The 15,008-nt window shown below is 47.6% G+C and overlaps 1 protein-coding gene across 3 annotated transcripts in view; it reads right to left on the bottom strand.

Moving 5' to 3' along the window:
- The window catches only part of USP46 (ubiquitin specific peptidase 46), a 62,085-nt gene extending 47,429 nt beyond the window's left edge, over window positions 1-14,656 (bottom strand). The window contains exon 1 of one of the 3 annotated variants that reach the window (XM_045474081.1): window positions 14,346-14,656. In XM_045474081.1, coding sequence (XP_045330037.1) covers window positions 14,346-14,381 — 36 coding nt within the window. In that variant the 5' untranslated portion in view covers window positions 14,382-14,656. Of the gene's footprint in view, window positions 1-11,788; window positions 12,062-14,345 lie in introns of those variants that run through there. The other 2 variants (XM_045474083.1, XM_045474082.1) reach the window with 2 other exon arrangements.
- Between the last annotated feature and the right edge of the window lie 352 nt (window positions 14,657-15,008).

Genomic DNA, 15,008 nt, shown 5'->3' with positions numbered 1-15,008 from the left:
AAATGCAGGCTGTAATTCTGAGCCTCTTAGCTAACAACTGGTGTGGCAAGTTTAAAACTGGCCACTAGAGCTATGCCTGCTGCAGCTGCCCTTTCTTCCTTTGGCTACCTTCCTACCATTTTGCTTCAATGTCACTTCTTCAAAGCTACCTTTCTTGACCTTTTTCTTATGTAATCCTGTGAGATTTCCGTTTTATAAAACCTATCACGACTTCTGATAACATATTTGTGCTTACTTAACATGTTTTCCCACTGAACCACAGGTTGACAAGTCATGATCTATGGACCAAATCTGGCACAACTGCTTTTTTAAATAAAGTTTTATTGGAACACAGACACAGTCATCCATTTATTTATTGTAGCTACTTTCACAATATGATAGTAGAGTAGTTGTGACAAAGACATTATGGCCCAGAAAGCCCAAGGTATTTACCATGGAGCCTTTTACCAAAAAGCATGCTAATCTCTACACTAGACCATAAACTCGACAAGAACAGACTCTATTACGTCTGATTCGTTTGCCAGCACCTAGCAGAGCACCTGGCATGTAAAAGGCACTTAAATAAATTTGCTAACTGAATAAATTTGGCAAATGGGGAACAGTAAGTGCTACGTGCCACTCATTCAGAAACTTCGTGTCTACATATTCGCTTAATTTTGTCCACTAGCCCAAGCCGGATTATGTTTATTACCCCTGTTCTACTTACGAAGACATGGAGGGAACTTGCCCACCTTCACTCAGTCTGTAAAGGAGACAGAACTTGAACACAGGCCGTTCGGATTCAGAGCCCGAACTCCTGACCCCCAGGCAAGGGAGATGATCTTTTCATTTGTATTTTTCATAATTCCATAGCTGCAGATATAGGGACTAGGCAGGGAGCCAGAGCTGCTCCTGAGCACGTGCTCTCTGGCCCTTGGTCACACATCACCTCATCACCTAACCATCGAACGCTAACCACCGACTACGCCAACACCCCGGTATGGCTATCGGTGCCCATCCTGCTTAGAGAGCAGACAGGTCACCCAGGCCCAGTGAGCAACACTGAACAAAACTCTCCTTCCAGGTAAACCACTCCCAGGGACCACATTTCATAGGTGAGGGAAATGTGGTTAGTGGGGGGTTAAGGAACTTGCCAAGGTCAGGTGTTAGTATGAAGGAGAGCTCTGCTGTGAACCGACGACCTAAATCCTGACACGCTGCAGCCCCGACTCCTGGCACGAGCACTCACCCGCCTCCCGGACCTCTGCCGGCTTTCCCCGGGAGCCATCATCCACGGAAGGCAGTGAAAACACATCTTCATTCTGCACCACGATAGCATGACATTTCCATGCCTTCTATGATATTGGGTAGGGGGAAACACGCGGAAAAACATCTCAACAGGATTTAATTTAATGATCATGACACAACAAAACAAAAACGTCTGCTACTGAAGAAAGATGACCCTGGGATACATAATGATCCCAAGTCATCACAGGAAGGGACATTAAAGAGCAGCTAGAGACTCTGGTTTGTAAAATAGCTCTCCGCATGCCTAGAGACAGCGTAACAAAGTCCTCATGCAAAGATAAAATTTCAACTCAAAAGCAGAACAAAAGACACTGGTCTGTGTCTATATTCTGGCTGAAGGGGGAGAAAAAGGAAATTTCACCCACAGTCACTGAACTCAGTGTGCTAGAAGAGAAACTCACCCCCAATCCAACGTTCTGCACAGCCACCAATGTGCCACCTTGATTATGAGGTCTCTTAAGCTCTTACTTTACCCAGGAACCCCTCCCATCACTTCCTAGAAAAGCAGCATGAATGGCATGGGATACTGGCAAAGTCCCAGGTCATAGAGGTCAACTCTACAAATTGGACTAATTGGGTGATTTTGAGCGCCACCCAACCCTGTCTAGTAGTTCAAGTTCAAGGTCTTCATCCAGTGAAAAACCAGGGCACCAGTATTCCATGTTACAGCCTGGGAGAACTGAAGGGGTTAAGGTACCTGGATGGGTTTGCATGGCACCCTGCCCTTCTGGATCAGTACTGCACCACCAGAGATATTCTACTCTAATGGAGCAAAAGCATCTAGTACTGACTGTGAAACATAAAATAGAGAATTCTGTGCTCTCTTCTCTCATCCCCAAACAGGGCTGCAATGGAAAAAAAGAAACGACAGGAGTTCTTTACAGCAATATCACCCAAAGTGTTGATAGTGCCATGAGCTAAGTTCAGAAAGTAAAAACAGGGATAATGAATGGATAGAGTAATTCTGTATCTGTCAAGTTAATCATAAAAAAATAGGGGTTTTGAGTGCGTCTGGGTGGCTCAGTCAGTTAAGTGTCCAACTTCGGCTCAGGTCATGATCTCACGGTTCATGAATTCGAGCCCTGCATCAGGCTCTGGGCTGACAGCTCAGAGCCTGGAGTCCGCTTCAGATTCTGTGTCTCCCTCTCTCTCTGCTCCTCCCCTACTCATGCTCTGTCTCTCAAAAATAAATAAACATTAAAAAAAATAGTGGTTCGTGTGCTTATGTATCTTTGGAGTTTTTAACTCTGTTTTGCTAATAATTCTTTTTTATTGCATTTTATAAAAATATCAGTCTGCCACAGATTGAAAATAAAAATAAAACTGGTCCTTCTCTACAGACTTCGAAAGTAATTGCCAACAACAAAACAGTTAAATGAAATTGAGCTGGTTTTCTTGAACGTGTGAATAGCTGCTCAAGCTCACTTCTAACAAGAGAGACGCAAACTAAAAATATACTAAGACTCCATTTTTCCCCTGACTGGCAAGGATCAAAAGGTTTCTGGATAGCACACTGCTTTGGCAAGGCTGTGGGTAACGAGAGTCGCACATATTGCTGGTGGAGGGCAATTTGGCAGAATCCGTCAAAGTTACAAATGCAAATCCATTTCTGAGAAGTAAGCCGACAGCTATATTCCCACACATGTCAAATGATATATGGACATAAGGATATGCGTTCCCTATAGCCTTGTTTGTAAAAACCAAAGGGTGGAAAACTACCTTTATGCCCATTAGTGCTTAAGTGAATCCAATACATTCAAGTAACTGAATACTCTGTAGCCATTAAAAAAGAATGAGGCTGCTCTTCACTTACTACTAGCACAGACCCACCTTCAAGGCATAAAAGCAAGGGGCAGATCAGGATAGATCAGTATATGCTGGAGGTACTACCTGTGTTTTTAAAAACTATGAGAGAAATATAGAGGCGCCTGGGTGGCTCAGTCGGTTGACCGCCCGACTCTTGATTTCGGCTCAGGTCATGAACTCCAGGTGGTGGGGGCTGAGCCCCGCATCAGCTCTGCGCTCAGCACAGTCAGTCCCCTTGGGATTCTCTCTCTCCCTCTCTGTCCCTCCCCTGCCCCTTCTCTCTCTCTCTTCTCTGAATAAATAAACATTTTTTAAAAAACAAAAATACTCTCTCTCTCTGACCCTCCCCCGTTCATGCTCTGTCTCTGTCTCAAAAATAAATAAAAGTAAAAAAAAAAAAAATTAAAAAAAAAAGGGGGGGGGGCCTGGGTCACTCATGCGGTTAAGCGTCCGACTTCAGCTCGGGTCATGATCTCACGGTCCACGAGTTCGAGCCCCATGTCGGGCTCTGTTCTGACAGCTCAGAACCTGGAGCCTGCTTCAGATTCTGTGTCTCCCTCTCTCTCTGACCCTCCCCCATTCATGCTCTGTCTCTCTCGGTCTCAAAAATAAATAAACATTGAAAAAAATTTTTTAAATAAAAATAAAAACTATGAGAGAAATATAAACATATTTGTTTGTATATGCATAGGATACGTCTGAATGGAAGCAGAAGAAACTGCAAATATTAATCAGGCCAGTTATAACAACTGGGTGCTGGCTATATTTTCAAGATATATCCTTTTGTACAATTTGAAATTTCTACCATAGGAACTCATATTACCTTTTTAAAAACTTAAAAAAAAACTTTTTTTTAAAAAAGAAACTGAGCTCAGTTACTTACGTATTTCTCAGGTAGGAACACCTAACTGCAGATGCCACGTAGTACAAGAGGGTATGTTAGATGCTTATTAGGTGATGAAAAGTCTTTGACTAGATGACGTGCTCTCATTATCAGGAAAGGGAAAAACATTGTATCCTGACCGATGATTACAAAAGCTTTGCCTGCACTGTGCCTCCCCAGGACCTTTCAGTGGGAAATCACAGCTTCTTCCTCCTTTTGTCCCCTCCCGGCTTTCCCCACAAGTCCAGTCTCTGACTGGAAGCCGTGCTAGATTGCAGTGTGCAAACCCAAAGAGGTCTAAGTCATCTGCCCCTGTTAGGAAAGCTACAAAGTGGCAGGATCAAGACTGGAACCTGAGACCTCAGATCCCACGGCAGTCTCCACTCCATCCTTTGGACTGCAGTGCTAGTGGGAAAAACAGGGGCACTAGAAGGCAATAGTAGTAAAATGGTCAGGTTCTGGGCTAAGCACCAGACATTAATGAGTCCATTTCAGCCCCATAATACCACAGGGAGGGAAGTTCTCTTGCCACCGACATTATGGGTGACAAGCAGAGTCTCTGAAAGGGGAGCATTGGCAACTCTCACACTCAACCAACAACAGTGTGGAAACCCCAACCAGATTTCCTCCACTTGTTAACCTGCCCCCCAAGGAAGCTCGCCAACCTGTAACCTACAAACCACCGTAACAGTATTCCTCCAGAGGCGCCTGGCTGGCTCAGTCGGTAGGGCATGGGACTCTTGATCTTGGGGTCATAAGTTGGAGACCCACATTGGGCATGGCGATTACTTAAAAAACAAACCAACAACAACAACAAAACCACAAGTGTTCCTCCAATAGTCGGTTATTTGAACCACCATAAAGAACCTCTTATCTGAGCCAATGCCTCCCAAACTAGGAACCATGAATCCCAGTGGGAGGTTAGATAATCTTAGGTGGCACAACTATGAACACTTTTAACTCTAGCAATTATGCATTTTTTATTGAGGTATAATCGACATACAGCATTAAATTAGTTTCAGGTGTACAACATAATGATCTGATATTTGTATCTATAGCGATTATGTTTCTGATATGCATTACAAAAGCATATAACTAGCTCACCAAACCCATTACTTCACAGATGTCTTAGCACAGAATGAGACCAAATTAAAAGAAGTTGGACAGATTTAAGGAAAACTACTACTAAATTCAAGTGGTTCAAAGATACAGTGAGGGGGGCCCAGGTGGCTCAATTGGTAAGCGTCTGTCTTCAGCTCTGGTCATGATCTTGCAGTTCGTGAGTTCAAGCCCCGCGTCAGGCTCTGTGCTGACAGCTCAGAGCCTGGAGCCTGCTTTGGATTCTGTGTCTCCCTCTCTCTCTGCCCCTCCCCACCGCCTCTCTCGCTCTCTCTTTCTCTCTCAAAAATAAACAAACATTAAAAAAAAAAAAAGATACAGTGAAGACTGGGAATAAAAACAAAAAAAAAACTGCAGCATACAATACGCACTAGTTCTGAATGTCCCTTTTATTTTATTTGTATTTGCCCTCCTCTCTCTACACCACACTGCCTCTTCTCAGGTGGATGAGGCAGTATCCCCAATAAATAAAGCACCCTGAAATGTTGCATTTAAATGCCAGTGTCCTTCGGTGGCTTAACCTTGGGTTGACCACAAGGCCTGGTTTGCCCTGAATAGCTTTGATTACACCTACAGTAAATCAATTAATGCCTAATAGCTATTTAGAGCATCCCCCTCTCACTGTAAGAAGTGTCTGACTTGGGGAAATAAACTAGAGAGCCTCCCTACTGTCCTATCACCTGCTACAGTGCAGAGCTGAGTGGGAGAGAGTTCTGGGCCTCTCTCTAGTCCTGTTCCTCCCCCTACCACAAACCAGTGAAGAGGGAACCCCACGTCCCAGCACCGCAGTCAGAACCACACAAGGTGAATTTTGCCTCTGCTCTTTGCCTGACCTCCTTCCCCCAACTCCACTCCTCCCAAAATGCCCACTAAATGTAGACAGCAGGTCAAATGAGAGCAGAATTCCATCAAACCAGTGATTCTCAGACGTCAGTGTGTTATCCTTTGTGGTTTTCAGTGTATCTATAAACTACCTGAACTTATTAGCTGCTTTCCCTAAAGCCGTTCAACTTCTTTTAACAACAGCTCTGTGCTTTGGGTAACCTGAGGGAAAACATTAATTCCCTAAAAGAACGAGAATAATTATGAAAAGTAGAATGTGTGAGGGCATCCAGTTCACAAAATGCTTCCACAGGCAGCAAGATCGTCTTTGATTCTTCCCCAGAATGCTGTGAGAAAGGAACTTTATCACCTGCCTTTTTGTGTTATCAAGAGATGAGGAGACAGGCTTTGAAATTTACCAAGCAGGATTCCGAATCCCAAACTCCTCACTTTAGAAAAAAAAAAAAATTTTTTTTTCTTTTTTTCCCCTGGGGACTTGCTGTTCTACGTGTGCTTCCCAAACCAGGACAATCTGGCCACGCTAGAAATGCAAAATCTAGGCCCCACCAGAGGCCTCCTGAATCAGAATCTGCATTTTAACAAGCTCACCAGGGAATTCCGGTGGACGACGGAATCCGAAATCCGAGGAGCACTACCCCCCTCCGAGGCAATTCTCCCATTCTCCCAGGCTCCAGCTCTTCATTGGATCAGCCAGGAATCATTGGTTGAGCCTCTGGCACGTATGTGCCAGGCACTGCGCTGAATGCCGGTGAAGAAGATAACCTTGAGGAGCCGCCAATCTACCACCCTGGTGTCTAAGCTTGGGATGTTCCTCAGAATCAGCGGTGGCACTTAAAAAACTCGCAGGTGATTAAAACCCACCGCAGACCTACCTACACCTCTGTACAGTCACAAACTCTGAGACTAGGGCCCCAGAAGCTACACATCCAAAAAGCTCCATTTCATGCAACCACCTTGGGGAGCAATCTGGTGACACCTAGTAAAGCCCCAGATGGGCACACTCGGAGAGCAGCACTTTCCTTTCGAGGCCTACATCCTGGAGAAACGAAGGCACGTGTGCAAAGAAGACAGGCGTGAGCACGTTCACGGCAGCACTGTTTCCAGAGAAATACACCGCCTTTCTAAAAGAACTTCCGAAAGCAACTGGGTAAACAGGAAAACTCTGTAAGTCCAGCCTCGCTGTCGTTCTCACCGGAAGAGGCCCCAGACGCCAAAGCCAATTTCAATGAAATGAAGCATGAACCACATAACTTGAACTGGGAGGCCTGGCCCGCCCAACGACGTATCACGAATTTACTCTCAACACTCAATGTATCTTCTCCCTTCTAGTCTGTAGTCTTGTCGCTGCAAGTCTTCAGCCCCTTTCTATCACTCCGTCAACCTGTATCTTCCATTCCACCCGTACCGTTCTCAACTTGTTCTCGGGTCTCCCCACTTTCCCCCTGCATCCTCCCTTTCCCTATTTTCAGACAAAACCAATGCAATCCTGACTTTCAAGCCCTGGAAAACTGCCCCAGAGTCGCTGGATGAAAAACAACCCAGCACAATAAACACACGAAAAGATGTCCAGCCTCATTAGTAAACAGGAAAGTGCACATTTTAAACCACAAAGATGCCACTTCAGACTGGCAAAACATCAAGTCTGACAATGTCGGGTGTCTGAAAACACGTGCGGCCGCTGGCGCTCCCCAGCGCTGCTGGTTGGAATGCAAATCGGCACGACTGCTTTGGAGAGCAACCAGGCAATATATTAAGAGTTGAAGATGCCCATTTCCTTTGACCCAGCAATCTCTCTTCTACGTATATGCCACAGAGAAACTTCAAACATATGCACAGGGAGACAAATTCAAAATGTCATGACAAACACAGAAAAGTGTAAAGCCAAGTGCTTATCAACAATAAAGTGAGTACATTGTAGCATACGCATGGAGAGCAGTTAATAACCTAGAATCACATAGACTTTAATGGATGAATCTCGAAATCAGAGTTTATTTTTTGTTTGTTTGTTTTTAATGTTTATTTATTTTTGAGAGAAAGAGCATGAGTCAGGGAAGGGCAGAGAGAGAGGGAGACACAGAATCTGAAGCAGGCTCCAGGCTCTGCTCTGTCAGCACGGAGCCCGACACAGGGCTTGAACTCACAAACCGCGAGATCACGACCTGAGCAGAACTCGGACGCTTAACTGACTGAGCCACCCAGGCGCCCTTCGAAATCAGAGTTTAAAACAAAGGCAATCTCACTATCAGGAAGCATGCTTAAAACATGAGGAAGTGACCCTACATGTGGTTGATGAACATACACATATCTAGTAAAAGTATACAAACAGGGGATAAACACCAAATGCAGAATAGCGGTCACCATCTGGAGGAGGGGGGAGTGAAATGAGGAAGGGTTCGCCTGTATTTATATTTTATTTCTTCACTGGGTGGTGGATGGAAACACACGGGCATGTACTCTAGTATTCTCCGTATTTTTCTGTGTGCCTGAAATTTACCACCCAGGTAGGCACCCAGAAGAAGAGTCCCAAGTCTGAACAACTTTAAAGCATTTTCAGGCTCTGCAAGTGGCATGAAAACTGGACGGGCGGGAGAAGAATGGACCGACAGGTGAAACGTGAAGCTTTGGGAACCAACAAGGTTTTCATCCACACGCTCTTAAAAATATCCAGCACAAATAACCATTCTTAAAACTGTAGTAACATCTCATGTAGAGGACTTATGACATACCCAAAATTCTTGGCAACAATCTCCGAGCACAAACATTCCAAAAGCCTTTAATGCCAGGTTTGATTGTTGATACAGAATTTATTTGTCTCAAAAAAGTATCTGCTTGTTCATGTTGGAGTGGCTTTTTCTCTTAAAAGATCAGCAAGGCCTTTCAAACCCTTAGATTAGCATTGGTTTCACCACAATTGCAATTTAATCTGCATTAAAATATTTGGTCCAGAGCACTAACTAGACTAAAATACACCAAACTCTTCCAGTCTGTTTGCTTTGGGCTAGCTCCATGAGAAGGCTAGAGGTAAAACCACCCAGAGACACCTTTTGATGATACCACAGAATTGAACACGATTATAAAGCCTGAAGTCATTCAAACAAACAAGCTGGGGAAAAAGGAAACATGTGACTATAGATTTCTCTTAATTGCTAAGAGAATCAAAATCGAAAAATACTTTCAATTACAACCCCAAACACCCAAATTCCACATTAGTTAAAAAATAAATAGGTTTGGAGGCAGCTGGGTGGCTTAGTCAGTTATGCGACCGACTCTTGATTTCGGCTCAGGTCATGATCTCGAGTTTGCGGGTTCAGGCCCCACATTGGGCTCTTTGCTGATAGCGCAGAGCCTGCTTGGGATTCTCTTTCTCTCTCCCCCTCTCCCTGCCCCTCTCCCACTCATGCTCTCTCTCTCAAAATAAACATTAAAAGAAAAAACAGGTTTTATTCTGTGGGTGAACTGGAACACAAAGTTGATATCTAGAAAATAATATTATAATCTATAACGCTAACTAAATATTGGCATTCAAGTTTGTTTTCATATAGGAATCCAAGAAAAAACAGAGAAAAATCTATAGGCCTAATTGTCAGGTCCTGATCCAACACAAACATCTACATACTAGACCAAGAGGCCAGAAGATGAGAAATTTTTTTAAACCTCAGCCCACCCCACCCCAGGCTGCAATTTCTAAACTCTGACCACTATCGGAGTAGACCCTCACACATGACTTTAAAGACCCCTAGCTGAGGGGCGCCTGGGTGGCGCAGTCGGTTAAGCGTCCGACTTCAGCCAGGTCACGATCTTGCGGTCCGTGAGTTCGAGCCCCGCGTCAGGCTCTGGGCTGATGGCTCAGAGCCTGGAGCCTGTTTCCGATTCTGTGTCTCCCTCTCTCTCTGCCCCTCCCCCGTTCATGCTCTGTCTCTCTCTGTCCCAAAAATAAATAAACGTTGGAAAAAAAATAAATAAATAAAAAAATAAAGACCCCTAGCTGATACATTAAACTGAGTCTCCAATTCTCTTTGGGAAGGGGAAACAACAGTAACAGTACTAGAGGAAGAGATAAGTTATGTCTTCTCCCATATTATAAGATGTACATACTTTTTGAATAGTTTAAAAAATTTTTTCCAACTAGTCTCAAAATACTGCCTCAGGCAATTGACTTAGCAAGATAAAATGATCTCTATAAAATTCTCTAGCTCTGTTCCAAATTGCTACTCAATTTACTTTCCCTTCATAACAAGGTGACTTCATTTATTTAAGACAATTCAAATACGGCACTCACTATGGTGTCCAATAATATCCTGGGACTGTTCAATGAATACAAAAATGCTAATATGTGGTAAATTCCACATGGTTTTAAATAAGCTGGTTCGGTCCTCAAATGGTTGCTAACCAATTAGGAGATGGAGATTTTTTATAAAGACTCTAAGAAATACCGTTCACTAAGAAGCTTTGGACAACCCCAAAAAGTGTATGAGTTTTACAAGGTGAGAAAGACTAAGGTCCCAAGAAATACGACAACTTGTCCAAAGGCACCCTTAGACTCATGCCTAAAAAAAGAGACAGCCATGGAACAGATGCCAGGTCTAAGCTACGCTACTATAAAATAAAAAATAACCCAACTTTGGTCAAATGCAAATTACGTTAAAGAAACATCCTGCTGTGTTCATCAGCCTTTTCTTTGTATTGCTTCTGAGATTCTGTTCAACGTTCATCTGTGCAGATACCACACCGTACGCGAACTGTTTCATCTTTACCAATGTTATGCCCACAAAATACGAAATTGCTGAGCTCTGTGGGGATAGGGACTCCCCTCATTCATGAAGCACCAACACATAGTTTATGCCAACCCAAACATAGCAGGTCCTCAACAAATGGCTGCTTATGCGAACGAAACTGTAGTCTATTTGACACACAGCATTTTCTCTATGGTACATCTTAGAGCGCTCCCAACAAATGAAGATTCAATGATTCAGACCAATTTGCATCGGTACAAGTCCCATTTCTAGAGGGCACATTTGGTTTCTCCTAACAAATGCTTCCTCTTTAGAAAATTTCTCAAGCTCTTCAAACTGAAAACAGGAAAAAAAAAAAAAAAAAAAAAAAAAACCCACACCAAACCTTTTCATTCGTAGAGCCATAAAAATACACAGGAAGTTAAATCCATTGATCTGGATAAAAATCAGAGGATTATCAACAAGGGACGTTTCCTCATGCTTGGCAGCAGCTAGTACATTTTAAAAATTACAACACACTAGCCAAACAAGCTTTACTCTCTCTGAACCAGATGCGCGGTGTGGCGAAGCTGACACAAGCAAGCTGATCCAGAATCACTACGCCAGGAGTTCACATGGAAGTAAAATGAAAACAAATAGGAACTAGCATGAAACTTCCAAGAGACAATAAAATTTCAGCGGGCAAGGACACAGGCAGAGGGGTGTGGATAGTCTCCAGAACGCCCGTATCTAAAACCGGCATGAGAAGTGCGGGGGAAAGAGAAGGTGATCATTTCTCAATCACATAAAGGATTTGCTCCAAGTTTAGTTTCTGCTCTGTTGGGTCCTTTCTTGTCTGGTAGAGGAAACAAATCTACTTTTCAGTGCTCGGTTTTGGCTTGTTCAAGTCTTACCTGGATGGATGGTATCTTTTAACACCCTTTCTAGACACATTAGCCTGTTTAAAATATGCCAAACGACCTGCTTAAAAAAAAAAAAAAAAAAAAAATGAAGCTGCCACTTGCTCTTACTACAACTATCCAAACCAGCGAGGACCTACCCACGTTCGGAGTGGAAAAGACCAGTCAGAGCCCCAGGGAGAAGCTAAATAGTGAAGAGAGATTCAGACAACACCTACCTGGAAACAATTCATAATCGTGAAGAATTTAAAGGGGGATCCGGTGCAAAGGTACGTGCGGCCAGGTGAAAAGACAGCAGTCGCCTCATCAGCAAGCCTTTTCGCGTGGGAAGGAAGACTGGGAGGGACAGGGGTGATCTGAGCAGCCTTTTACAAGGGGCGGGGTAGAGGACTCCCATCCCAGCCTTCCCATACAGTCTCTCGGCTTGGTTTGCATAAATGATCCTGGGGCTCGTTTACAGCAGTGGCTGCTTCCACCAGGTCCAAGAACGCATCATCTTCATTGGTCTTTTAAACCATTGGAAGGTGCCATAATAGCGAAAAAGAGCTTAATAATAGCAGCTGCCCCTCACTGAGGACTTGCCAGGTACCAGGCCGTGTAGTGCAGGAGCTCATTTAATACAACGCCTGATGAGGTAGGAGCCACTGTCATCTCCTTTTGCTAGATAAGGAAGACAGCAACTCGTTCAAGGACAAAAAGCGGGCACGTGTTAGAGCCAGGACTTGCACTCGCTCAAGACAGTGTCAAACAGGAGCGGAAAAATCCTTTTTTTTAGGAATTACCGGATCCTCATTTCACCCGGGTGATGACGCTAATAACCCTGATGCCTTTGCACTTACGGTGTCGACTCTCCAGACACGGTACTGGCCTGCACCTCTCACGTCCTCCCTGCAGTCCGCCTCCCTGAGTTTTACTGGAAACTGGTTGTGACATTCCACCCAGGTGTGCCAAGAAGCCCCAGCAGCACAGAGGGGCGGGGGGAGGGAGGAAAGCTGGAGGCTGGCTTCCTCTTGGGACATGTAAGCTCTCAAGTTCCCAGCCTACTTCAATACAGAGAGGTGTCACCACATCCAAGCAGGAGAGGAACGCCACCAAGGGCTGGGACCATGCCTCACTGCCCTGTAAGCCCGAGGCCACACAGCAAGCACGAGAGAGTATTAGAGCTGCTCTGGTTTCACAGTTCCCCTCAGGAGCTGGTCTTCGCAGAGAGAGAAACCGAGAAGAAAGGCATCACCTTTCCACTGCACCAAGCAACGTTAATGCCACTCGACAGGAAGGAGCAGGAGACCCATCTCTGCGTGGAGAAGGAAGGAAAAGGGAGGAAATGGAACGGCTCCAGGGGCCACCCACCACATCTAACTGGTCCTGCGCCAATACCTTTGCAGCTATCACCCTGGGAAGCCCCAGCCTTTGCTCTGCTGGCCAAGGCAGCAGCGACGTCCAACGGTGCTGAAAACCGAAGCCAGGGCCAGTGGGTCCTGATTCCACCCCTGAGCTAACAACCCAGGACTCCGTAATGCTCCTTGAACATGTGTTAATCTTGTAGGAGAATGTGGGACAGAAGATTTAAAAAGCTGTGTGACGGGGGCAGGGTAGCCAGATCACCTTACCCCAAGGCTTCTCAATCAAGCCTTCTCAGATTCCCTTTGGGGGCCTGTATTATTAGCTTCAAGGGAGGTTCTCCCCCAACTGGCATTAAAAGAACACATGTTCCAGCTTGGGGGTGGGGGGGGGACGCTTTGATGGAAGGGAAGGGGACCCTGGAGAATGGAAGCAAAGCAAGGTCTCTCACCCTGCACAGGAGGGCAATGCTTTATGCCAGGGGTCAAGCTGAGGCTTCGCAAAGCTCTGACAAGTGGGGGGTGCCAGCAGGACGCACCCTGGGCACCCAAAGGGCTGGAGGCTGTTCCCACAGAAACTGAAAAGGTAGGGAGAGCCAAGGGAGAAACCCAAATTAAAGTGAGCAACACATCATGGACTCAGCCCCACCAGAGCCCAATGGCGTCCCCTTGCTGCCCTGCGCCCCTGCTCACCAGCCTCTACTGGGTCTGGCAGTGCATCAGGCAGGATAACCCTGGAGACCTCCTCCAGGCCCAAAGACCGCCCCACCCTCTGGGCCTCCACGCGTTACCGCCAATAACCTTGACCCTCCTTCACAGGTGGGGAAATTGAGGCATCCACCACAAATTACCGTGCTTTCCCAACCAGGTAGAAGTTCACTTCTGCACCTACAATTCTGCACTTCTTTACAGCTTTATTGCATTTCAAATTTCTCCAGATACAACCGGCTGCCTTTGCAAAGTGAATTTTAAATACAGTTGAAGGAGTGAACTCAAAATGAGATGAGGGCGGTCAGGGAGACCGGCAGGGCTTTATCTACCGCAAGGGCAGGATGGGTGCCTCCGATCCCCGGCATATCCCCCCAACCCCCAACCCCCAACCCCCCCCCCCCCGACGCCTCCACCGCAGCCCGAGGGCGGAGGCACGGCGGCGCGGCCGGGCACCCGCGGGCGAGCTCCCGGGTCCCCGGGCTGGGAGGGGGGCGGGGGAGCGGGCCCCTCCCCCGCGGCCGCCCCAGGGGCTGCGGCCCGCCCGCCGAGAGCAGGGGCCGGGAACTTCTGGCCGCGCCGCACGGACCCCGGCGCGCCCCCCCCCGCCCCCGCCCCCGCTCCCGCCCCCACCCCGGCGCCCCGCGGGTGTGCGGCTCGGGCTTCCCTTTCTTCGCCTCGTCGCGCCTCGGGCGCGACCCCCGAGGCGGCGCTGGCCGCCACTCACCATATTACAGATGGAGGCGATGTTTCGGACAGTCATTAGTCTAAAGGTTGCAGCGATCCCGCACCGCCATCTTTATAAGGTGAAAACAGGACTGTCCATGGTGGAGCGCTCGCGGGGAGGCCGGGCGGCGGGGCGGCGGCGGCTGCGGGGAGGCGGCCTGGGGTCCGGCTAGCAGTTTGGCTGGGAGAGGGAGGCCGGGAGGGAGGAGGAGGAGGAGGGGGAGGAGGAGGAGGAGGAGGCGGGGAGGGCGGGGAAGGCGGGGAGGCGGGAGGGAGAGCGGAGGGGCGGGGAGTGGCGGAGCGAGGGAGCCTGGGCCGCGGCCGGCGGCGCGGGGAGGAGGGGCGGCCCGAGCGCGCCGCGTGCAGCCCGCGTTCCGAGCGCTCCCGCCGCGCGCCCGGCCACGGCCCCCGCCGCGCCCGCGCCGCTCCCCCGCCCGCCCGCGCCCCCGGCCACCCGGCCCGGCCTTTCTCGTGGCCTCTTTATTTCCTGCTTCCCCCTCTCTGGGCTGGAGCGCACGGCCAGGCCCCGGCTCGCGTGGCTGCAGCAACCACACCGCGCGGGTCCCCCGGGCTGACTCCGGCGCGGGGGCGGCCGTCCGGGGCCCGCGGGGAACCGGGGACCGCCTTGGGCGCTGGGCGCCTGGAGGGGCCGCGCCTCCCGCGG

The sequence above is a fragment of the Leopardus geoffroyi genome, chromosome B1 (genome assembly GCF_018350155.1).
Source record: "Leopardus geoffroyi isolate Oge1 chromosome B1, O.geoffroyi_Oge1_pat1.0, whole genome shotgun sequence".
Taxonomy (NCBI): Eukaryota; Metazoa; Chordata; class Mammalia; order Carnivora; family Felidae; genus Leopardus; species Leopardus geoffroyi.
The sequence above is the reverse complement of the archived record's forward strand: the minus strand, read 5'-3'. Positions and strand labels throughout refer to the sequence as shown.